At 41.3% G+C, this 27,381-nt stretch overlaps 1 protein-coding gene across 2 annotated transcripts in view; it reads right to left on the reverse strand.

The window, feature by feature from the left end:
• The window catches only part of LOC149274980 (ankyrin repeat and fibronectin type-III domain-containing protein 1-like), an 87,708-nt gene that overhangs the window by 53,304 nt on the left and 7,023 nt on the right, over nucleotides 1–27,381 (reverse strand). For both annotated transcript variants that reach the window (XM_089505016.1, XM_089505017.1), the window contains one exon: nucleotides 5,594–5,634. In XM_089505016.1, the coding sequence (XP_089361142.1) occupies nucleotides 5,594–5,634 (41 nt within the window). The remainder of the gene's footprint in view (nucleotides 1–5,593; nucleotides 5,635–27,381) is intronic.

Consider the following 27,381-nt stretch of genomic DNA (forward strand, 5'->3'; position numbering starts at 1 on the left):
TTTACTATGTAAGCTGTTAGTCTATTGAATGCTCCATTGTCCGCAGAGAAGAATAATAAATGTAACAGGTTAATACCGTAACACGGAACAATAATCCCAACAAGCTTCTGTTGATTCAAGAGCAATAATGCATTAGATCAATTATCTGTTTATGGGACGCTTCTCTGATAATCTCGGAACATAACATGTTAAAATACACCTGTTGCTGTTGCTTTATTTGTGACATCGGCTTTTTATTGTTTTGTGAGTTATATCGCATCATATTTTACAGAGCTATTTTACATTGGAAGATCATCAGTCCGGATTTTCTGGAACGCCTTAAGCAATGATTTTGGATTTGTGTTTCTACAGTTTGATTTCAGTGAATCTGAACACAAACCATTTCTGGTTAATACACTGACCGCGACAAAGTCACATGACCTTATGCATATAGTTCAGATTATCAACATTTCAAAGGGCCAAAGAGGGACACTTTTTTTTTTAAAGGGGTGCAGTTAGTGAGAGTTTGTGATTTTATATGTATGTAACCGAGTAAGGTATGTAAAAAAAATAAATGTTATTGTGACTTTTAATGCTGTGAAACGCTGTGATCCACCAAGCAAACATCCTGAGCTTCTAGAAAGCAGACACCGGTAGAGGAAGGAGGGACAGAGGGACCCAAAGAAGGATGTCTGTGCTGTTCTAGACACTTGGGATGTATATAGTAATTTAGTTATTTTGCTCTTCAAGCAACATGTTTGCTACTCATATGAACAGAAAAATACAGCAGAGCCATTGACTCTGTGTACTCCATGCCAATCCTTTAACTCTTTGCAGACCAAAGACTGATTTGGTCATTGGAATATTTTTTTGTTGGGTAGCAACAGTACAAGCAGGTAAAGAGACAGACGCCAAGATCGTCGGAGGAGGTGTGCCGGACATTGTGGCAGAGTGAGTTGCTCAATCTTGTGGTTAAGCCACTAATCACGGAAGAACAATGTGTCTGGCATTAAGTAGCATTGTATGTACACAATTCATTCATTCACTGTGCCACACAATTCATTCATTCACTGTGCCGTCTCTCTGCAGGGGTTCAGATATTCTCCAGCAAAGCACAGCCGTGGGTCTCTGTATACCTGCAGTTTACACTACTGTATATGGTACATCTTAATGTATTATTATTACTATTTGCCTGTGTATTTTCACAGATTTACACATACCACAGTTAATTAATTGGAGACTTCCAGCTGACTACAGACTGCAATGTGCCTCAACTGACCTCACCTCTGCTTGTTGAACTATTTCGATCGTGTTCCACTTGTGTCTTAGTTTAGAATGTCTTCATCATTCTACATACAAATCACTTTATTATTAATTAGCTGGAAAGTGTTCACAAAGCATTATTCCAGTGGTTCTCCAGCACTGGATGAATGGAGTGACCATGCATTAGAACACAGGGATTAAAGTTCTACTAGAGGGATCGATGCAACCAGTTCTTTAATGCAAACAGAGGGAAAAAAGCAAACTGGCACTTTAAAGTTGAATTAATACCCTATAGGGTCCTGGGCAGGGATTGAATTCAGGGCACCCTATCCCTATAAGACACAATGAATTCAATGTAGCATGAGTAGTGTCATATAGTTTTGTGAGCCCCCCCACATTGCCATAGGTCTACATCTGTAACCTAGGCAGCTTCCTGATAATCCTGCTATGCATTAATAAAATCAGTTTATTAAATCAGTCCTGCCAACAAAAACAGCGTTGCCCTATTAAACTGAATATTGTGCGTCGTGTTAACAAGCGTTTCAAAAGCTTTGAAACTTTTTTTTTTTTACTACAGAGGTGTGGATGGCCGTTATGTGCGCCCTAACGTTACCTATGGCAGGCAAGTTTTAATGTTTTATTGGAAATATCTTCAACTTCTTTTTTTGAAAGTATGTGTATGTTAGCGCACATTTTATTCAAAGTTAATGGAATGACATATGACATAAACTCCACTTTATGGTCGCTCCTTGATGACACTGCGTCACTTTGCTATGATAATTATAACTTGTGCCCTCAGTTAACCAGAGAACATCTCCTTAAAAGTGTGTCTGTGTGTCTCTGTGTCTGTGAGTCTCTGTGTCTGTGAGTCTCTGTGGCTGCGAGTCTCTGTGGCTGCGAGTCTCTGTGGCTGCGAGTCTCTGTGGCTGCGAGTCTCTGTGGCTGCGAGTCTCTGTGGCTGCGAGTCTTTGTGGCTGCGAGTGTCTGTGTGTCTCAGTGGCTCCGAGTGTCTGTGTGGCTTTGTGTCTCTGTGGCTGTGAGTCTCAGTGGCTGTGTGGGTGTGTGTCTCTGTGGCTGTGTGTCTCTGTGGCTGAGTGTCTCTGTGGCTGAGTGTCTCTGTGGCTGAGTGTCTCTGTGGCTGAGAGTCTCTGTGGCTGAGAGTCTCTGTGGCTGTGAGTCTCTGTGGCTGTGAGTCTCTGTGGCTGTGAGTCTCTGTGGCTGTGTGTCTCTATGGCTGTGAGTCTCTGTGGCTGTGAGTCTCTCTGTGGCTGAGTGTCTCTGTGGCTGAGTGTCTCTGTGGCTGAGTGTCTCTGTGGCTGAGTGTCTCTGTGGCTGAGTGTCTCTGTGGCAAGACACCCTGGGTGCAGTCTAACCAACAATGTGTTCAGCGAGCAGGAAAAGATCTGCAGGAATGTGCCATGGATACAACCAGGAGACGCTGCCTTGTTAAACACACACTGTTACCAGGGCACAAACTATAACCTAGGAAGACATATCAAATGCAACATAGGGTTATTAACACAGGTTTGTTTGTTTTTTGGGATTTAGCAGAGCTGGAGCGCATAAATTAACCCTTAGTGGACCATGGCTATTCCATCTAGGATATCATTGGGACAAAATATGTTTATTAATGCCAAAATATGGTTCAAAAAGTACGAAAATGACCTTTTCTTAGTATTTAACTTCATCCAAATACATCTGCTTTACACCAAGGTGCATTATTTTATTTTTGAAGGTGTAAGAACAGATCATACTCTACTGTTCCATTCAGAAAACTCCACGAGGAAATACAATCATACTAAAAGATACAACGCAGACACAGAGTGGAACACAAATTGTATTTACACCCTGAAATGTGAATGGCTAGGCGCTAACGTCTTCAGACGCTGCTAATATACCATTTACACTGAAGAAAAATGAAATTTCATTTGGAAAAAAAAACCACAACTTCCTGAATAATCTCAGAACGCCAACACTCTATCTTGCTGTGTGAGTCCGAAAGGAATATAAATATTATTCCAGGCGATATAAGGGTAATGATGAATATCCTAATATACACAAACCCTCCTCACCCCCCTCTTCTTTTACTGCTTGTATTGATGGCAAGAATCCTTAAAATTGCTTTCCCCTGCTGCTAGGAGACCATGCTCTGCCTCGCAAGCGACAATTACTCAGCTCCTATCGGAGGCGTTTGGAAAGGAATGTGAGAGGAAACAGGGAGGGAGGTATGGACAATGATGGACGATATAAAGAGCCCTCTTTAACTCTGGTTCTATGAAAATAAACGCTCATTATGATCAAGAGAGGCATTCTGAGCTTAGAATAAATTAACCTAGAAGATTCAGGGTACAACTGATGTACCTTTGGATTTACTAAATGAACATGAGTAGATGAAGGAATATGAGTAGGACCGTGCAAGAGGATATTGGGATATAAAAGACTAAGAAGAGGAACACATCTGCAAGGAAAGAGACTGTAAAAGTAACAGGAGTGATGGTTTGCAGGAGTGATGGGGGCAGGATAGTAAGTGAATTAACATACAATAAAGGCTTAAGGAACAGACAACTATCCATTTTTAAAAGATAAAATCAAAGATTTAGTGAATTGTGATTGGTTTATTGGTGTTATCAGCCAATCAGAAGACTTCAAGTCACAGTCACTGACCAGATGTGCACAAAAATGAATAAACTTATAGCAGATCCTTGTGTACCATAAAATCGAGAAACACAATGGCGACTACGCATTGCGGAAAAGAGTATCCAATATTAGCACAGCCCCACGAGAGAACCGGCATGAATCTTACCCAACATAGCCAAGAGACCATAGGGGGAAATGCGATACAGGACGGTGTCCCCATTGTGCACATCTCAGCAGTCCAGCACATAAAACCCCCATTTAAGCAGAACATTTTTTTCTAAACCAACAAAATCCATGTGGTTTCAGGGGCACTGGATTCAGAAATACAGCACGTCGCAACAGCTTAGGAGATGCTGACTGTAAATTAGTTAAGAGTGCCGTAAAAAGTGGAGGTGACAGATCTGCCGATGTAGCAAATCTACTGATAAAAACTTCAAGATTTTTTGCCGCGCTTGCATAATGGTTACAAAAATAATCTGATCACCTGGTGATTACTTACAAAGGTTCTTTGTTTATCTGTGGGTATTTGTGATGGAATTCAGGTGTGTATCCAATGCTCAGACACTCCAACCGCTTTGTAAAACTTTTATGTGCTGCGACTGACATGTTTAAAGCATCCAGTCATTAAATAAACACAACAGTAAAATACAGTTTGAACATATACATGCACCGTACAAGCGGACATTCTAGTAAGCAGAGCCGTAGCAAGCTCATTTTGCCCCCGAGGTAAGAATGGAAAATTGTGCCCCCCAGCTATTTTTGTTACAGAGGCTATTTTATTTACACTGTCCTTACACACACCTGCCCATAAACACACATATACACATACACTGTCCTTACACACAACTGCCCATAAACACACATATACACATACACTGCCCTTACAAACGACTGCCCATAAACACGCATATACACATACACTGCCCTTACAGACGACTGCCCATAAACACACATATACACATACACTGCCCTTACAGACAACTGCCCATAAACACGGATATACACATACACTGCCTTTACACACACCTGTCCATAAACACACATACATATACACTGCCCTTACACACCCCTGCCTTTACACACACATATGCACATACACACACCAGCTTACAAACACACACATTTATACACATACACTGCCCTTATACCCCCCTTTTCCCATCTCTTACCTTTCTCATCTTTCATCCTCCACCTTCCTTCCTCCATCCAATTTTGGGAGCGCAAGGTCTGTCACTCCACGCCTCTGCTTTAGTCCTCCCTCATCACTATGCGCCAGCTATTGATGCAGAGCGCGGGGGTATGACGTCAAATCCCGGCGCTCTGCATCATTTGCCAGTGCATAGTGATTATGGGCCAATTAGGGAGGTCTGCGATCTCCCCAACCAGTCCTGCAGCTGATGTTTGGGCGGCTGTGCGCCCCCTCACAGCTGCACCCTTCCTACGGCCCTGCTAGTAAGTAATATATACTTTTACAGTTTTACATTTGGACGATAAACCCCCTAAGAAAACCTGGCCTTAACAGACATTATTAACAGCTCAGTATATGACCGTCTATATAGAATGTCTGTAAACATTCTGGAATTGTGTTTAAATGTTCTATTTAATCTATGCCCTGCTAGCACAACAATTTGTTGTGCCCATACCCCTCCTCATGTATTTACATTTTATTTAATGTACGTACGGCCTGCAGTTTTCCCAAGTAGGGATAACTTACCTCGGTGTTTGAAATTCTTTCCGGTCCACTGACCCAAGACTCTGTAAAACAAGAAAAATCCTTTAGAAATGGCTTATTTTGCCAACAAAGAAGAAACTACAGCAACAATGTATCACATTTCATCCTAAATGAGTCACTTGATGTCTCCCAAATTTTTGCCACCAGTCATCAAGGAACATCACAGAGGACCAAGGGATAGCAAGATCTACACATCTTTCCTAAGAGAAAATGTGTGTAAAGGACAAATGTACCTTTTAAAACTCAATCTCATACTTAATGTTTTAAGTCCACTGACCTCATGTGAGGAGAAAAGCTTGAACACCTATGACCTATACTTGAATTACTATGTTGAATGACTGTATTCAGGAAGTTTAAACCAATGACTCCTGATGAGGTGAGCAGGAGAAAATTGCTCTGTCTGTGAGGCTATGGTGTTTAATTATGTACAGCTCGCTCTGTAAAACTCACTGACCGGCCACCTCTGTAGTACGGTGGAAGTCACAAAGTAATAATACCCTACGGAATTACACTGTATGTTAATTAACTATTTTAACAAGATATGCTGAACATATGAGCCGGAATATCAGACACGGGGTGGGCGCAGTTGTGCTGATTTACATGTGAGTTAAGAAACCTTGTTAGGAAGCCTTTGTTTCAGCAAGACATTTACATGAAACCCCAAAACCACATACAAGCAAAGAAAGAAAAATATTGAGTGGCGCAAATAACAAAATTGTGTGTGTGTGCGTGTGTATATGTGTGTACATATATGTGTGTGTGTGACTATATATATATATATATATATATATATATATATGTGTGTGTCACTGGATGAATCTCTGTGTGTGTGTGTGTGTGTGTGTGTGTCACTGGATGAATCTATGCTGGGATTGCAGTAATTTGTTGCTCACCAAACGGGAGAGCAGATTGCATCTATAAAATGCATTCCAGGCGAGTTCTGACTTTATAGACAGAAAGGTTCCGTTGTCGATAAAACTCATCTTCAAAGTATTACTTGGAAGACCAACTGCAAACCTAACCCCTTTTACCAAAAAAGTGTTCATTAAAGTAATGTCCATATACCATAAAAAAATAATTGTCATCATAACTGGGCTTGTTACAAATGTATCAGCATGTCTTCTGGATCTCCAGCACTACTGTGGTTACAGCGCAAAACCACTATTATACTGAAAGGTCCGCATCCTGAAACGTTGCCTAATAAATAATGCCATGTATAAAAATTATTTTTAGATGCATATAAGAGAATGTTACTGCGAGGTTGACTATCAAGCGTTGAAAGTAGGGACAACCGGAACAGATGTTTTTGCATATTGCAGATAGACAGCAGCATATTGGAGCTGCTCGGTGAAGAAAAAGACGAGGATACTGATCTGTCTTCGAAAACTTTCCATAAAACTCCTAACATATTTATCTGCTTGCAGGGGACCGTGTATTTCGCATCTTCATGAGGACACTCTAAACTCTATAAACACTGTATAGAGGCCTGAAAAAAGAGTCCTCATCCAGACTCTTGATTGCTTTCTTGAAGGAGGGCTCGTTAGCAGCTACTATTTTTATGTTTTGTTTTTTTAAATTAACAGCATATCCCGCCCACTGAAAATGCATGGAAGCCATCTTTCTTTTTATTTAATAAAGTCTCTTAGTTTTCTGTGAAATTGTTCAAACATTCTTGGCAATCAAAAAGGTGTTTTTGGTGCAAAAGATGAAAAGGTGGAATTATCGCCATGGCACTACCTGGATCATCCCATTGCTACGGTGATAAGACCAATTTCCAAATGTTGCACCAAACTGTTTTTTCTATATAACCATTGATGCGCTTTACATTGTCCTTAAATACTTGGATCGTTCAAAAGATTTCTAAAAGCATACATTGCCTGCTGAATGGAAACCGAGAAAAAAACCACAATAAAAAGACATTCTGCTCTGAATCATTGAATGGGATTTCTATTTCTGTCTGACTGTGAATTTAATGACTTGCATTAGAAATGCAAGCTGGGGTCTTTAGTCGAAGATGATGCCTTTTATTGGGCCAGCACAGAAAGAAAATCATCTCCGAAGTCCTACAAGTTTATGTGATTTGTTTTATTTTTCTATGTTGACATGACCTGTATTTTCTCATGGACCAAAACAACCATATCCACTTTCCTTATTCTATGTACAAATTAGTGAGAGTTGGATTGGTGTACATACTAAGGCATATAAAACCAGTATAAAACACTAAAACCATAACTATGGCACACAGGCAAGTGGCCAGCATTAAACACTCAACCTCACATGCATGTTTAGTGAAGGAAACTCTGAATTTCCTGAATGTGAGTCTTAATTTACTTAGTTCTTAACCACTACTTGTCTGAGCAATAAAGGTGTCCAGATCCCCTTGATACAAATTGAAGTACAGCATTTCCACTACACATAAGATTAAACAACTATTTTACATAAATATGAGCCATAATTTAATGATTTAATGTAATAATTCACAAAAAAAATAAAAAATAGAAAATGAGTTTTCCCTCCCAGTTTCTCTGCCGCTTCTTCTAATGTGTTTTTTTCCCCTGCACATTTAATTCATTTATATCAAAGTTCATACTTTAATATGCATTGTCATTGGTGAGGTTGCACTGGATTCTAGACATCTGTCCTTTTAATTGATCTTAGAGATTGTTGCCAGCAACCAGCTACTTGTCTACCAAGGTAAAGTACAAGGGGTTTCTATTACCAGTTATCGTAATTCACTTGTTGGGGTTTCACGCCAGAATGCGGTCAATCTCCACTGGGAGACCATCCTGTTTTTAACATTGATACATTGTCGCAAGCTATTCAATTAAAAGGTTTTTAAGTGGTTAGTCATGTGGCACTTGTAATGCTGGTATCTGCTTTTCATTTACATAAAACTCATGTTGTTTGGTCACTTTGTGTGTAAGGTCAGATGTCAGTCTAAGTAACCTGCAGCGCTATTGTTAATAGAGGTCTCCTGGGGAAGGTACATTGCCCTTAAGGTATTCCAATTCTTCGGCCTTTATTATCCACCTGCGGAGCAACAGGAAATCCAGCCGATTACTAGCCGGGCACAAACAAAAGAGGACTAATTGGACATTAGTTAGCACTTGGCCATCAATGGCTTTTTCCCACCTCAGGCCAGGGAAGGAAAGTAATCACTGTGTAAACGACAAAGTGTTTGCTATCAGGGCTTCTAGGCAAGCAGTAATGGGGACAGGGCTGTAACCTCTGACCTTGTTCCAGTCTGTGATTTCTCCAGCATAGCTATCTGCCCTGTCTCTAAAAGTAACACAATGTTGCAGATTGGGAAATAATATTAACTGTTTCGTTGGTGTCTAGCTTATTAAAATAGGCCTCTGCTAAAAAAAAACACAACAAAACAAAACCGTTTTGCGGACTGGAGGTTTTTCAGCGGTGATGTGTTGTTTTGCAAGCTCACTAATGTTTCAATTACCTCCCGACAGCCGAGTTAATTACGATATTTAACACCTGCCCCTCTGCAACTTTTAGCTTGTTTATTCAATAAACTGAAATGTGTCTACTTCCTGAAACACCTATGCCGTAGAAATCAATCTTAAATAAAGAGTTGTGTATTTTGAGATTGCACTTTGAGGGTTAGATGTAGAATAAGAAGTTATAGACATTGTAATTAATGTATATTTACAATGTTGTAAAGCAGATCACAGCAGGCAGACATAACTGTCCCTGACACCCGACTATAGAAGGGCGCATGTTAAAGTACTCTGTGAGTAACCCCAACCCTCATTCTTCAAAAATTAAAAAACAAATACAATAACCCGAGGTCAAAACTGCAGCTGCCCTCCTCCGCCATAGTCCGATGATTCTTCGTATTGAACAGTGGCAGAAAGTTTCTTCCACAGAATCAATGTGGGCGCTTTCCCGCGCATGTGCATTGAGGTAGGAATAGACCCTTGCCTCTAGCATTCACTTAGCAGTACTGGAGGTGAAATGGGCGAAACCGAATAAGTTTCCACGTCACAGAGAAAGAAGTGATTTGCAGGATACTCCTCTTGCAGGGTGATCACATCAGGCATGTTTCCAGGTCATATCGTTTTTACATATTGCTGACCAGCCGATGTGAAGTGCAGCCCTAGAGTGTTTAAGATATTTAAGTATAACTAAGCGATTGATTCCCATCCACGAGTTTATACATCCCACGTACTGAAGACATCAGCTGTCAGCAATATGTGAACACTATGTGTGTCCCTCCCCTGTCATTTTGCCTCATCTTCACTGCATAACGTCTTATAACGTATTGCTTTTTTATGCCCATACAGATTTTTACACAGAAGGCTTTAAGGAAACTCGAAAGAAAGACAGCAACGTACCTGTAGTGAAATAACTGGTGACCGTACGATGACATTTATTGAGGCTATATAGGAATATTCTGGGATAAACGGCTGAATGTGGAGGTTTAAACCACAAACATTTGCTTTCAGGTTAAAACATACTCGCAAAGAGGATTAAGACAAAGCTGCTTGATACTGAAGTGGCTATGAAACACCTCATTGTTCTGCTTTTTACCGCTGCAAGAAGCCTTCTGTTTTAAAGAAGGCAAGTACAGAGAGGCAGAGAACACAGAAGGAAATCTGAATTATGATTGGTTGTCAGGTGATGTCAACCAATCAGAAGACCGAAGAATGGCCATTACTAACAGTAGCCCCAAACCTGCTGTAGAATGGAATAGCATAAAAATAGTTGGTCTTTTTGTTACACTTATTTCTCCCCATTTTCCACAAGTCTTTACAATAATTATTTCCAAGATTTAGGTATGAGTGGCATATTCAGGACAAGCTCCACAGATCTCTTTTTGCATGGGTCTTCATGTTCACTACAAGATACTTTTGATATATACAGTCCCTGTCCCTGTCCCAGTCCCTGTGGACTGTCAGGGCATGTCCCCGAGTCTCAGAGTTTTCAGGTCTATCTCAAAGTGAACTGACAGATTCTCAGGGCCGTACAGTCTGGAGCTGACACCATGTCCAACTATGATATCTGAGCATTTCAACAGTATAGCACACCTCAAATCCCTGCTTAAACATAGGTGAGTTCATTCAGAATATCTTGAATACTTCCTGACAAGTCTTGGTTTGCATAGGGACCCTTTGGTTTTCACCACTGGCAGGCCCTGGATAGTCTGTATTTTTTGTTGTTTTGTCCTCGTTTTGGCAGCACCCATAACTATCTACCAGCCATGTACTGCGTGGAGCTGCATTGGGTTCTGAGAGCTATAGCGGTCTTACCAACAATGTTTAGGCTAAGAAAAGATGTAATAGGAGAGATGAAGGTATGGGTGGATTTGGTGGCAAGTTACTGATGTTAGTACCTGTTTGATAAAGACTTTCACTGCAGACAGGGAGCGTAAAAAGGAATTTTATATGATATATATAAAGGACAAAGGATATGGGACATCTTCCAAGTTGCCCCCCCATGGGGTTGGAACCCCCAAAGCAAACGATAATGCAAACCTTAAAAGCAGCATGAGAGCTGACCAACTGTAGTATTCCTCTTCTTCCTCTTTTTAACTTTTGCTCCTTCCTCTGACGGTGCGGCACCCAAAACCTGGTCAATACTTTCTCTGCCTCGGCTGACACCCCGCTATCGTTCGCTGCCTCGCCCCGGGCTCCCCTGCCAAAGAGGGCAGACCAGAGGAATGTGGGATCCTGTAGGCAGCTCCTATGGACCAGCCAGTGAGAGTCAGAGAGTGCTGGATGCATGCTTTGCCTTATACCAACTGTTGTATTTTTACAATGTGGTTGCCTGGCAATAGACTAAAGACCTACTCTGCAACGGAGAGTGAAAGGGACGGGAACATGAATGCTAATCAATGGGGAGAGGAGTTTACTTTATTTGCTTCCATTCACCTCCCCCTCTTTTTTGCCCAAACACAATCTCCCCGTCCCACAGCTTGCAGCCCTACCCAACCATAGCGAGGGGAGTCAGCGGAGCATTGCGATCTCACGCTAGGCATGCTTTGCCCCAACTACCTTGGCTTGCAGAGAAAAAGAAAAGGTTACCATGGCCCGTCATTTCTCTATTAGTCTGGACAGTGCAGATAACACAAGAAACCTGTTTGCTAATTTGCTGTCAGACAGACAACAACGATCATGCCCTAGGGTAACAAATCATGTCAGGAGGTCAATGCTTAATGATGGCTGTGCAGTTACGGGCTGTTTCTGCTAACCCGAGGCCATCTTTTTTTTTATTTTCTAGCAATGAGATGGAAAAGAATTCCCACTTTTTAAAGGTTAAGGACAGAAATATTTAAGCTATGTATGTCTTATATGTGTGTTTTGCGTTGTTAATGTTTTTTCGGTACAGTTTAACTCGCCAGTACCAAATCTCATTGAAATCAAAGAATTTTGGGAACACGGTAATACAAAAAGGGCTTGGGGATATATCCCGACCCCAACATTTACTAAATCCACCCACTTAGTCTAGATGCCAGGAACTCTATTAGTAACCCACCTTTCCAATTTCAGCCCAAGAAAATGCGAGAAGGGGTAGGATATAAAAAAAAGCCCTCAACCCTTAAAAATATAAATGTACCAGATAATCCTCACCTTCTCTGCAACAAGCACAGCTTTAAATTGTATGTCAATTGTCTGTGTAGGTATAATACGTCCGTCCGTCACCCCTGTGTCTGAACCTTCTGATCGGCTGGCTTCAGAAATCATCACACATGAAGATATTCCAGCCGATCAATTCAAACTCTGGCGAGTCGGTCCATTGTAATGTTTCTCTCGACAGAACATAGCTTTTGGTGTGACTTCATTAGGATGTTGACAGATAAGTTCATAAAGGCAAGATGTGAGAATGTTGATTTCCTAGGAGAATGGAGGAAACCATCACTGTTTAACTTTCTGCTGTCGATTACTGTGATACAGATCAGCTGGAAACGATGAGCTGAAAACCTGCAATTTACAGAATTCCACCTTCTCTGTCTTCTCAACTCACCTGCCAATTTGGATCCATTTGTGTTAAAAAAATTTTTCCTTTATCTCCCACAGTAAAGGATTATGTGTAAAAGCAGCATTTTATTACCTACACTGTGCCAGTAATCACGGTATTTGACACAAGGACTACTAACCTAAATAATCTGCTCATTTTCTTTTCACTGTCCAGCTGCAGACCTTGTTTGATCTTAAACCCAACTTTAAGCTCATGAGAAACATGTCTTCTCCCAACAGACTCACAGCTTTTCCATAAAGCCCTGATTTCAGTGCAGGCATTTTGCATTGTCTCCAGTATCTCATCTTGTTTATTTTGAGAATTCGATTTATCAAAATAAGAAAACAATTTGTGTTTTCTGAGGTTTTGTGATGCACACTGAGCCCAATTTTAGTCACCATTATGTGAAAAAGCACATGAGGAGCGGGGTTACATTAACAGACCAAGCAACAGAAATGCATAAGTGATGGTAATACCACATATATATATATATATATATATATACACATACATATACATACACACAGGATATATACAGTATATATATATATATATATTTTATTAAGCAGTCACTTTTTATGAATAACGCCTGTTGGGGGTTAAATATTATTCTAAGAAAGTCTTGTGAGGAACATATGGATGAGCTCCACAAACGATAAGAGGGGTAATGCTCTGCAGAAAGCCAGTAGACTCATGAAACACGTTCTGCTGTCGGAAGTAAAGCCCGTCTGACATCAGAAGACTCCGCGCAGCTGCAGGTGTTTTTTTGGAGAGTTCTTTGCTAGAGCGGCACATCTCGAATGCCTCGACAACAATATATAGAAGTGCTGCAGTGTCCCCTGATGGAGGCAGGGAGGTTACATTAATACCCGGGTTTGCATCAGCAGTGAGTCAGCTTTCACCCACACCGGCTGCTATTCTCAGAATCCCTTCAACTCCCACAGAATCTGACTCCGCTCGCGATGCGCTTCATGGGGGCTGGCTGGGCGGACCTCTAAACCTTAAAGAAGACCTATTATCCACATGAGTGGGTGACACGGATAGCTTCATGCGCAGAATAGCCGCGTTACAAGCCAATTTATCGATCTTGCTGGGAGTCAGATGAGCCCCCCCATCATAACAGGGCTTTACGTGCGTGACAAGTGATGCTGTATGAAAAGTTGTCTATCCAGTCCTCCCTTTGGTTGCTTTGGTGTCGAAACCGCTTTTAAAACTTTGCAGCAGATTATAAATAACTCTACATTCTGATCTGTATACTATTACAAGCTCAGCACGTAGATAAAATATTATGCTCTTTAGCAATGCGTGACAGGCACACGTTACAAGCTGTAGTTCAATATAATAAAAAGGATTTGGATCGCCGGAGAGAATAAATATCAGACTAGGTAGTGCATTTAATACGCCGATTTTATTTACCTTACTCAGCCCACCTCAGTGAGGACTCGATAACCGGTAGCTGAATGCCGGACGCGTTTCGCATCCTGCAACGGAGCTCAGTCATTGGTGAGTCTATAACGGTTATAAATGCACTAACTTATCTGATATTCATTCTCTCTGGTGTTGCGGAGCCAAATCCTCTTTGTGGAAGCACCTAGCAGTTACACAACGCGGGAGTGTATGATAACACATGTTGTGGATTGAGGTGGAACGTCTCTCGTTATAAGGTGTAGTTCACTGGTAATGTCTCTTGCTAGCTCTAATTGTATGGTATACTAATGGCTATGGGGGGTCTTATTTGTGGAATAAAAAATATGTATATAACTTATTGACCTGATCCTTAAACCTGCTCAGACAAATCTATCTGTACATCTATGTTTATTTAGTCGCAACTCTTCATACGCTATAACTCCGCAGGATAGCAACAGAAGCACAGCAGGCGAGCTTATATCATATTGATCTGGCTATGAAACCAACACCATGGATGCTGACTCTGTACTTGGGATGTACACTCAGACCTTGAAGACGTGAGTAAGAAGTCTGAGGTTTCACTCTCTCCGTAAAGCACAAACACAGCAACAGAGAAATTAAAGACCCGATCCTCAGCACAAGCTAAAGCCACAGCACACAGATAAATCACCCCGGAGTTATCAGTGGATACATTAGGGTGACTACTGAATTCCTTTCCATGTGTGCAATCAAAGCCATTTGAACAGCCAGATACCCCCTTTAACTGTTCTTGGGGCTTCTCGAAAATGACTCCACCCCTAAACATCTGGAGAAGATGCGGAATAATCTGTCATCACACCCAACAGCGATGAAAATGCTCTCTCTCTCTCTCAATGTTTCCTTTTCTGTGTCCCTGTCTCCTTTGCCCACTTCTCTTGCATCTTCTTGTTCGTCTGTGTTCTTTCTTCATTCTTCATCCGCTTCTCCCCCGCGTCTTCTATCTTTTGTCTCCATGAACCAGGCCTTCCTGGGTACTTTTGCAAAAGGGCGGATCCTCTGGGCACACCCTCTCCCCGTGGCTCCGCCCTTTGCGGAAGTACCCAGAGAAGTCAGAATAATGAAGACGGATTCATGGAAAAACAGAAGCATTTTTGTTTTTTATGGTAACAACCAATCGGCACCTGCTTTTGTGTCATTTTACTATTAAGGGTTCTTGGTAATAATGACGAACAAACCAAAATGTTATTAATTAAATAATTATTTCTTGAAAGGGTTTGAGAATTCAACAATTCTGATGATGTTTCTAATGCTGCATTTATTTGGAACAGCACCTTTAGGAGTAGACAGTTCTTTGGATGTACATCCCTATCCTATCTAATAAACCACACCAGATTATTCAGAAATTGAATGTATACATTAATCATATAATCTATATATTGCCTAATATATTTTTGGAGCACTTGCTGAAAGAAATGGCACACGATATAAAATTATCTTTTCCGTAACTAAAAAAGCTTCTCTGGGAAAATTACTCAGAATTACTAACAACTGTGAAATAGACCAGGAAGGCAGCAAAAAAAAACTAATTGAAATGCACCCAAGAATAGTCGGCACACGCAAGGATGCAAATAAACATAAAATGCCACACACACAGCTGTCCATCTGAAATCTGCTCCTCTGTTCTAGGTAGTCACCCAAAATCTGCCCATCCAGTTGTGTATCCACCTGAAATGCACAGTTCTGTATATCCACCAGAAATCTGCCCCTCGACATGCACAGTTCTGTATATTCACCAGAAATCTGCCCCTCGACAGTTCTGCGCATGCACCTGAAATCTGCCCCTCGACATGCACAATTCTGTATATCCACCAAAAATCTGCCCCTCGACATACACAGTTCTGTATATTCACCAGAAATCTGCCCCTCGACAGTTCTGCGCATGCACCTGAAATCTGCCCCTCGACATGCACAGGTTTTTTCATTCATCTGAACTCCACCCTATCGCTGAGCTGACAAGGAGGCATAGTACCCAACACCAAACCTTTAAAGCTAAATCTCATCCGACGGTTGTGAGCTACACACAAGTCACCGAGTCAGTACAGCACAATGTATATCTACAGTTATTCTACGGATCTCCTGCTTACAAAATTTTACTCACACAAGATCTGAGAGGGGATTTTTAGTCAAATAATGTAAGATTTTTACTGAATGCACTGCGATTTAGATATTATAGGAATTATTAATAGATATTATCATGCAGTCCCTTTAAACAGACTTCCTGAACCCATCCAGATTCCACCTGTTACATCAGACTGACTGCATACAGCTGCTCCTCATACATCACATCAACCCCCAATGCGGTGTGAGCTCACTGGAATGTGCCACTGGGAGCCACCGAACATCACTGTGGTATGGGGAGGATGCCACTTGAACAAAATCGGTGGTCGGAATCAACATGTACTTTCGTTTTGATCAAGACATTCAAAAGTATGGTCCCTGCAGAAGCCCTTCTCTGTCTCTTGGGGTACTAATTTGTTATCCTGGAACAATAAAGATATTTTAAATGAATATTTTCACTTAATTATTGGGATTATTTGTGGACAGGGAGGCGTTTAGTGATCCGGCGCACTCTAGTGAACAGGTAGTGAGATTACTGTCAGCACCATGGACAGGAACCCTGCCACTGCCAGAGTGTCCTCCTAAGCTATGTACTAACAGAGTTTATCAATGTTGGTAAATATCATTCACCTAGTAAAGTAAACATTGGTGAGCTGCAGCTAATCAGGCCTTAGAAATATTAATGAATCCTCCAGCCAGAAGGAAACACCTACTGGGCACAGCGATAACATTTAAGGAGGTCTGTCTGGGGACAACTCAATACTAAGTAGAGAAACATTATATAAAATGTATACAATATAAATAAAAAGAAGGCCTGATGTAGTTATGCATACTGAACAAATTGAGTGCGCCCCTGTTCCTAACTCTCTGACAGTTGAAGAGTATGTATGTATGTGTATGTGTATATATATATATATATATATATATATATATATATATATATATATAAGTCAATAAATAATAATAAATACATATTATGTATGTACACACACGCGCACACTCAGTGGTAAGAAAGGCAGCATTGCTTGCATGGAGCACACTTTCAATGGTATTACTATATTTTATCACTGAGGAAACCCAATAGCCTCTTTAACCCTGGAATGCGTGGAAAAAACAACTGTTGAATAACCGAGGAAGGAGGGGTGAAAGTTAGAGGGGAGACGGGGAGAAAGAGACAGAGCGGGGCAACATCCTCCAGCAGTAAATCCGAGAGCTCTCTAATCCCCTCCCATGATTACACCGTACAGGAATTTGCTTCAGGATTTTTTTGCAGGGGCTCAAATTCAAAACCCCCCCCCCCGCCACAAAACTACTCTACCAATCCCACCCTGGCCTGTTAACCCTTTATGGTGTCCCTGGGTCCCCAAATATATAGTAAGGTGAGCACACAATACCCTGTGACACTTAATGAAACCCTGTACAGCTGTCGCTTGAGATTAGATTGATATGAACTTTTCTAAAGGTTTTTGGGTTGTCCCGACACAACTGATCTTAAGCCACATGTAGGAAATCACATTTACGATTGTGTTTGTTGTGCCTTACTATAAATATATATATATATGTATATATATATATATATATACATATAGTGGGGTGTGTGTGTGTGTGTGTATGTATGTATATATATATATATATATATATATATATAATTTTCACTATTTTTATTCCTGTAGTGCTTTTTACAGTCTATGCATTCTAATGCTATGACAAAACTAGAACTTACTAATACATTGGTAAAGAGCTCGGTATAGAAGATATTTAAAAATAGCACCTTGCGGTGCCAGGAATATTATTTCTCTCTATGCTGGTATGAATGGGACTTGTCTTTTTCGGTATAATTTTATATGTTCAGTATATATATGATTGATATATATATATATATGATTTATATATATATATATTATATATATATACGATGAGACGTCTAGAAAAAACAAAAGAGAGAGAGAGAGCTCCCAGTTGGAAACGTTTAGGAATGGACTAATCTGGGCACCTGAAAAATGAGTGCCATTTAAAATCCTTGCAGTTTCAGGGCTGGGTCTCTCACCTTAGAGGGAACACTGCTTTGTGCAATGTAATGTTTTAGCTTGGTCACTTGCACCGGGCAGAAGGGCGCTGAACATGAGCTTCTGATTCATGCATGTGATGCCTGCCCGTTGCTGTGTTACCAACAACACAACAGCTAAGCCTGATCCACAAACACAGATCATGTTCAAATAGTGTCTCATCTCGATGGAGGGGGCAGGAAGGAGTCAGCGTTGGTCTAGCCCTCTGCAAAATGTACTTGCTATCACCCTCCTGAGATTCAAAAACCTGAAACCCTACCAGCCCTGGAAACACACACGCGCTCCCATGTCGTGCGTCATGCACAAGAAACGCATGGATGACGAAACTGCAGAGTGTCAAGATACATGCACTATCTCCAGAATGCGAAGGGAGGAGAGGGGCATGGGCATCAGTGGGTCGTGGGAAAATTATTTGGAGGGAAGGTAAGCAGACAAGTGAAGGCGGGGAGCTGCAAAACAAGAAAGATTAACCCCTATATTTGTTTCAATAATTAAATAGAAAAGAGATAAGAAAACAAGAAAGGACCAGACATGAAATAGCTTTTACATAGATCTGACTCCAGAGACAGAAACTGGGCAAAACACCTGTACAGGTTAAAAGCCAGGGGCCACTAAAAAAGCTCAGGTCACGATTCAAAGAGCCTCACGGTAGCTGCCTTGTAAGAAAACGAGTCTGGCACAAAACGAGCGGTGGTTCCACTGGTTAGCAATATGTAGTGACATGCATACATGTGTGTTCCTGTGTACAGATGTATGAAGGCATATATAGAATGCATATCTACAGTGACAAGTGCATATGCAATTTTTCACCACAAGGTGGCAACACTACCGTCCACCTGCAACACACTGAAGGAGAGGTCACAGGGTATTCACATACGACCCCCGTACACACGCGGCCACAGACAGACATTATACCAGGTCCTCTACAACATCAAAACCCATACAATGCAAAAAGAACACATTTCACGGCTTTGGCTTTCTAGTTCTTGCATTCGTATAGAGATAGACTACATCATACCCAACAACCAAAGGAGAATTTGCTGCATTAGAGCAGCTGGAATCAAATGATCATCTTATTACATGTGATGATTATTTAGGGGGTCAGGTGTAGAGAGGCTCTGTCTGAAATAACTCTGCACGTGACTTCTGTAATGAAAGCCATAAGGTGTCCTATTTTTACAAGCATCTTGTATCATGCACAGGGAACCCTAAAAATAATGAGCGAGTGGGAGGACGAGCTGTCGGAGGAATTGCCAAAGCAGAATTAAATTAAATAAACAAAAATATAGCCTGTCTGTCATAAATATATCCCGTAGTAAAAGATGCTGCGCGTGGCACCCACAGTAGCGGAGATTACAAGCCCTGGGTTATCTCAAGATACGATCACAGTGCCTGGGCCTCTGGCACTCCGGGGTCCAACCGGCCCCTAAAACTCAGTCCAGCTCAACGAAGTCTAAAGCCCAATGCAGAGGACCCTCCAAACAGGCATTCAGCTTTCAGGAAGGCCATAGATTAATTCAAAAGGGGTGCTGTTAGGTTCACTTACTGACTAAAGGTAAGTAGCACCCGGTGACATCACTGTAAATTAAAACAGTCGGATAAGTAACTTGGCCGCTAGTGAGTCTTGATCTTAAACCATTTTTAAATTGTCGTAGGTGACCTCTGGCTTTTCTTCACAGGAGGAATATATTATCATTTTATTAACCAGGAAAGGCCTATAATGTAAAAGTCACTTGCTTGACAAAAATAGTTTCAGACTGAGATGTAACACGTGATTCCGCCGTATAAAATTCAAGCTTACCATATCAGAGCCACTCAGTCTTTTTTCCTCGATGCGGAAATGAAGCTTTAAAATGCTGCTAAGCTGCAGTAATTAAGTCGGCGGTGTTACAAATACTCGCATATTGTGTTCCCCGCTCTATTTTTATGGGCTGCTGAGTAGGAGAGTGCTGGGGGTCGAGGGAATAAACGCCATGCTTCTGTTTGGCAATAATGCAAAAGCATTAATGTATTTATAGCTAGAGAAATAGGTGGGAATCTTTCAGTTCTACCAGGAAAATCTGGTATTAAGTGGGAGTCTGTATGAAATTCCAGCGTTCTTTCTGCTGGAAGGATAGGTTTTCCTTCCCTACAATCAACCAGTGAGACAATTGATTGCTCAAGTTAAAAAAACTGCCAGATTCTGCAGGATTCTGCTTGATTGTGGCAGAAAAGACTCACAGCAGATAAATGTTTAGAACAGAAACTGGGTTACAAAAAGGGTTTTTTTTTTTGTACTTAGAGACTAAATATAAACGATAAAATATCCCGACATGCTGTATCCTTGTTCTACACGATTCACGTTAACGTCTACCTATAATTTTTATTTCATTTTATGTTTTTTCATTATTTCTTTTAATTAAGCTACTATCCTTTTCAAGCCATCTCAATTGTATTAATGTTTCTTGCTGTACGTAAAAGATTGCATCGTTAACATGCTCCCTTCTGGGGAAGTGAAACGGCAGAGGGAAGCAGTTGGAAATGGACACCTCGTACCCTGGTATTCAATGTAAGAGAGAAAAGCCGCTGGCCAGGGGCTTAATGATGTCACCCCTTGCGGCTATCCGATCCATGTGGCCAATGGATTTGAACAAGAGTCTTTGGGGGTCCCATCGAGCTGAGCTCCCACCCCGTGAGCTCACACGGCCACACAGCTTTATTTCTGGGTGCTTTGTTGACTCTGATTTTTAGCACGTGTGAAACATCTGTTGCCTGGGAATGGGTGAAACGATGCCTTTGGTATGCCCTGTTGTGACGAGGGAACTATGGGATATTGTCATGGTGATTATGTCTCCCTTCCCCCTACCCTGGGAAATTAGGGTGACATCATCTTTTGCTGCCCATTTGTAATCACACCTCCCCATTAGCCCCTCTCTGCGTACATCATGCTATGCATGCAATCTCTCAGCCTGATTGTAGCCATCATTACCAGCCTTACTGCTAACGAGTTAACCCTTTAAGTACCAGTGCTATGACAAGCGTACACACGGTTAAACTGACCACATTAATCCCTATTCCAATCAGAATACACAATAAATACCAATTGATATTAATGCGCAATTAATATGCAGTTATATAGTATATTGCCCTATCCAGATTTGGTGACCCTGTTTTAACATTTATGTTTTACATTATTATACATGTTACAGATGTCTTAACCTGGATACATGCTGCTAACTCTATCCACTTCTTTGCAAAGAACTTGCCCCGCTTTTATTGGCAAGATAACATTATAAGAGCCTAGAATTGGCCTAGCCACGCTCAAATGTTGCTAAAATTCAAGCTTTATTACTTAAATACAAATGTAAAACTTGTCTTAAAAATTAGATGTTGAGTTTTTGGTCACACTGCAAGGAAATAAACCACATTAGTTTTCCTAGACACGGAGCCGCAGGGCTCGTCTGCTTAGGATAGGCTGTTACTGCCCCCTGGTGGGTGAAAGAGGACATGTCAGCATTTTGTGAACGCTATTAAAAGATATACATAGAATGAGAACCATTCAGCCCATCTAATAGGCCCATTTTTCCCGACGTAGAGACTCAGACCTTAATCAGTTGTTGGCCTCGACTTGGCCTCGGGAGTCGTATCCTTATCCTGTGCATGTTTAATACCCTCACTGTATTAGGCTCTACCACATCTCATGGAAGACTGTTCCATGTATCTACCACCCTCTCAGTAAGGTACATTAGAATAAGACCTATAGCCTCTTGTTCTAAGATTTCTCCTCCTTTGAAATAAACTTTCTCCTGTACTTTGTTAAATCCCTTCAATCAGTCTTTCCTGATAATGATTATCCTGCAAATCGTTCACCATTTGAGTCGCCCTTCTCTGAACTCATCTCTAGGATATTAATATCCTTCTGGAGTGGTTATTCATCACCCTGTAACCCCAGAGGGTGCTTGACAGATGAACAGACCTGGAAACACTTGGGATCTGACCCCAAGCGCCAAGGTTTTTACAATAATGTCAGGCTGAATGGGCAGATTCTCTGGGTCACACAGCCTGGTGCTGACTCCTTCACATCCTTCGCTGATTTACTGCTTCCCAAGTAATGGCCATATTTTTTCACTCACGAAAACTGCTTGTCTACCGTACTTACAGATGATACTGTAGCCAATCAAGCACAGTCATTTTTATAAAACAGTAATGTGAGTTTGTGTATTTTTTTTAATTCAAATGTTAGTTGGGTATTTGGTTTTCTCTCTATGTAGAGGTTCTCCAGCAGGCGACATAAGGGAGGTGTTTTGGGCCGTCATGTCCTTAGGCCTCCAACCCATAAATCCTGTAGCAATAAGCAACATTTCTGAGCTTCGGGATAGAAATGCTCCTTTTTTACTTTTTTTGCACAGGTGTTGCAGTCAGTGGTCAATGTAGTTGCCCCACCTGTGCTGAAGCAGTGATACCATTACATTGTACACGGTTAATCTCATTGGGAATCCAGTGTGAGAAAGTTGCAGTACAACATTTGGTCATGCTCTGAACCTCTAGGACAAGGGGGAGTCAGCGGGAACATGAGAAAATACTTCCTCGGTGGCACCGTGGAGGATCCACATAGCAGTTTCCCAGAAGAGGCTTTAAGGGGCTATAATAGTAAGAAGAGATTTAGTGATATTTGGAAACAAGGTATCATGTATATAAAGAAAGCAGGGCTCAAGTATCACGTAAGCATTTCGGAAGGTAGAACAGCGGGTAAGATGGACAGGCCAAGGTTTCATTTCACGCTCTACTGTGTATTGCTAAAAAGGGGCAATGATGTTGCGATGTTGGAAAGGAACGTCTGGGAAAATGGGTTGACAGACAATGATGAGCCAACAAGGTGATGGATACGTTTGTGTTGGGAACATGTTGGTGGCGGGGTGGGGGTGATTACAATATTTCCTGCTGCGGTGCATCAAAGGGACCTCCTAGAATAAGACTGAGAGGTTCGGAATATAAAACCGCTAGCAGCTGCTCCTCATATAAATATATCCCTAAGACCTGTAGCTTTAGAGAACTGCAAGGAGAATTAACACATGCAGACAGCCTTGGCAGGACAAGAGTGGGGGGCTTTATCACCACTACCACCCGCCTCCCCCCATCCGACTAAATTCTCACAGGCCTCCCAGACAATGCTTTAACCAGCTGAGTGCCGCGGGAGAGCAAAATACAGGCTGTAATCTAAAACATCCTTCACGGTCACTGAGGCAGAGCTCTTATTGCCATCTTATTAACCAGAAGTTGAGTGTGCCGAAGCATGTTAAAACTCGCAGAAACATGTGAACATGTCACGGTTACGCAACCCGAAGCTCCTAAGATAATTTTCTGACCACCATTCCCCCTGGCACATAAGGAAACCCCTGAGCATCTCCGCGATGCCCAGGTACCTTGAAATCCTCTAAAGCATACCTGAGGTTTGAGTGAATGCCCCTCTACTGGCAGCTATGGGAAGTAATCGCCCTGTTATACTATCGGTACTAATATGCAGATCACCCCCACAGCACGCCCTCAGCCTTTAATCCATATACCACTTATCCCTTTATTTGTTGAATGAGGTTATTTATCTTGCTGTAACCAGCCTTTTATCTACGTATTTATAGAAAGATATGTAGGGATGGAAAGAGGCTACAATCCCCTGCTGATGACAGCAGGAGTCAAAGTTTAGAGGGGGGGGTAGGGGCTGTACAAGTGCTGCCTGGCACCGACTACTGTTCTACTTTTTTGGGTAAAGAGGATTTCTGAGTGGCAGAGAGCTTCCTTAATACACATAATCAGGGCTGGATTAATCTAACAGAATTCAAGAGCCTGAAAGATAATCATAGGACTCAGTTAAACTTTTTAGGCGCCATTATGGTGCAAAAAGGTGGACTGCAGGAATAAAAGGGACATGGTTGACATGTTGAATGTTGATTTAAAGGGACACTCCAACCATCGTAATACATATGATAGCTATGTGATTGCTTTCAATTTTTGTGTTGTCTGTTTTGTAAATGCATAGGGGCAGTCTGCAGAGTCCCCCCATATCCATTTGCCCCTTTCCAGACCCCTAGTCACCTCTTCGTGACACTGTCACCTCTGAATGACTTCGAAGGGCTTAAGGTGATGAAACCACACTCTGGCTACATAAATAATTTTCCAGTAAGAGTAACGCTTAGCCAGGGGTATTTTGGGATGCCCAGGATACAAAAGGTTGGGCAGCAAATCAACCTATTTACTGGTAAGAATCATATTAATAAGGATGCAGAGCTATTTACAGCAGCTGCAGTGGCCAGGCAAGTCACAGACTGAAGAGATCCTCGCTAGCATTAGCTTTACATCTATTTTACAAGTATTTCCAAGTTTATTCTCCCACAATTAGCAAAGCAGAATATCAAAATTAACCTCTTCTTTATGTCCATGTGTGCTTCTCTGTGTACATGTGTGTGCTTCTCTGTGCACCTGTGTGTGTGCTCTGCTATGTACCTGTGTGTGCTCTGCTGTGTACCTGTGTATGCTCCGCTATGTACCAGTGTACCTGCGTGTACATTGATGTGTACCTGTTTGTGCTCCGCTGTGTACCAATATACCTGTGTGTACTTTGTACCTGTGTGCTCTCCACTGTCCACCTGCCCACTGTCTGTATAACCTTCAAATGAGCTATAAATGAAATACTTGGAACTGCAAATTAACAAGTGTTGCTAAACGGGTACCCCGATAATATATTATGCTACAGAAAATCAGGAAAAGATCACAATACTTAAGGCTGTTCTCTGCAATGTGTGATTTCCAATCCAAAATCAGCCCAAGTGTGTACCGAGGACCCACCTCACAGACATACAGAATGTATTGCACAATATTCACTGAAGCAACAATTTCACACAAGAGAGTTTTTCCCCATGTCACAAACTTCACTACATGTAATTGTATTTAGCATGAAATTAGTATGAAGCAATGAGTAGGTATACACCGCCATCTACTGGAAACACGAACGCAGGCGCTCCGGAATGATGTCATTCTACAGCAAGGAAAAAATGGACATAACAAAAAAAAATTCTAAATGTTTGCTATTCTATACGTACCCTTATTTTACAATCTATAGTATTACACGCATCCAAAAATATGACATAAACTGTCTTTTACATTTGATTTTACTACCGGTTTACATTGCTCAGCTCAAACCATGTAACACGCAAACGACACTGAGGCTGAGTCAAACATGCGTACTATACTGGAGAACCAACTATATGTTCTTTACAAACTCTTTTGGCCACCTGTTACTTTTATGTCATTTTTAAAAAAAGAAGAATTAGTCAATTAGACCGGTTTCCATTTAATAAATATATGCTTCTGCGAAATTTTATACCGGCAATCCTTGATACCACAATCAGAGAAATGTACTTATAGTATAGTAACACATAACACGGTATAAAGAACCTTAGTCTGCAAGTAACGAGGCACTGTGCACTTTCCTTACACACCTTCCCGGATTGAGTCGTTCTTATATACGGTATGTTCTCATCCTTTGGCGCTCGCACCTGTCTCGCTGAATCCCTGCTAGATGTCAATCAAAACATTAACATGAAAGCGCTACACATCCCGATGTCTTTGTGGATGCCAGGTTGATGTTTAATAAAGAACGGCAAGGACAAAGCCACAGAGAGCACTAAAAAAAAAACGCATAAAATAATGCACCAGCTGTAAACGTTCCATACAAAAGAAGGTTCGGCTCACACACAGACAGACACTGGTATTAATTTGTATATCCAAGGAACATCGCACTACAAATCAGTGGATGGACAGGTGATAGCTGGAACGTGGCTGTCCTTGAGACAATTCCCTGGCTTCCAGCCATAGATTGCTGGCACCGTGAAATACTGCGAAATCTCTTCCTCTGCATTTCCCTAAATTAATCTGCATTATAGCCTCCTGATGATACATGGCGCTTTCCACTGAATCGGCCGCCTCTGAAAACAGTGATGTGAGAGATAAGTTAGAGAAAAAGTATCTACCTAAATAATTCCTGAGGGGATATTGTAAAAAAAAAAACCACTATTCCTTTTTTATTTTTGAGGACCCTTCCGTAACTTGAGAAGGTTAAGTACTTACTGCGTGTGGAAAAACACTTTATACAAAGTTACCCTATTTCTATGTCCCCCAATTGCATCTGTAACAATTAAAAATATATACAAATTATGTAAGGGAGATTCAACCATAGTAAGCAAAACCTTAAAAGCTGCTTTAAATCACTTTAAATGCCACCAAATAGCCAAAAAGTGTGGCTACAATCTTTCTTTTATGTTAAAGAACAAACAAAATGACTAGTCAGCATAACATTGTTATATGTTACATTAGCTGGCTTATCGCATCCTGAACTACTAGACACTGTAGGCAACAGTTAAGACACCTGCTGTTGAACTACAACTCCCACAATGCTTTTGGGGTGGTTTGTAGCTCAGCGAAATGTGAACAGCTACCTGTCGGTTTTCCCATTTTCTAGCTATTGTGGATGCAAGAAGCCACTACCCCACATCCACAAACCTGCACAAGACTTTTACATGTACGGCAAGGAATATCTAGCTATAGTTAGTTGTGAATATTGCAAGAATTAACTCTGGCTAGATTCCCAGACTGAACTACAACAAAGTTGCACAATGTTTAACTACATTCAACTTGACAGCTCCTCTACTGTTTCTATGGCAATGAGTTCACTAAAGTACCTATTTAAAGAAACAGTTTGCACAATCTGGTTATTTTTGGCAGAATCCCCATACGTGTTTCATTCTACCCCCCAGCACCCATGTGGTGTAATCGGTTTCAGTCGGTTCTAGGGCTGGTTGGATTAGTAAGAAAATCCATAGGGTCTAGAGAGCCCAAACTCCTGTTGGCACATTCATTAAACACTCCTATTGATTTCACCACAGTGGAAGTGCTGAGTTGTAGCTCTGGAGCTGCAGCTTCTACCAAAGGTGGGTATTTCAACACGTTACAAAGAACTTACGTGCCAATTTAAAGCGTCTCCATCATCTTCAAAAATCAATTGTTTGGGAGCGTTCACCTTAAATAAATTTGAATCCTCCCTCTTTATTTTACTTTTTATTTTCTGTCCCTCTGGTGGAAACAGACATATTCCAACAATTTCAGTTTAAGAAGGTAACAGCAGCTCAGGACAGGTGAGTGTGTACTTATCGAGCAGGCAAACCTGTCCTTAATTAACGCAAATAATTCTAAAACTGT

This window comes from Sceloporus occidentalis, unplaced genomic scaffold, assembly GCF_023333645.1.
Source record: "Sceloporus occidentalis isolate IW3139 unplaced genomic scaffold, rSceOcc1.0.p SCAF_306, whole genome shotgun sequence".
In the NCBI taxonomy this organism is placed as follows: domain Eukaryota; kingdom Metazoa; phylum Chordata; class Lepidosauria; order Squamata; family Phrynosomatidae; genus Sceloporus; species Sceloporus occidentalis.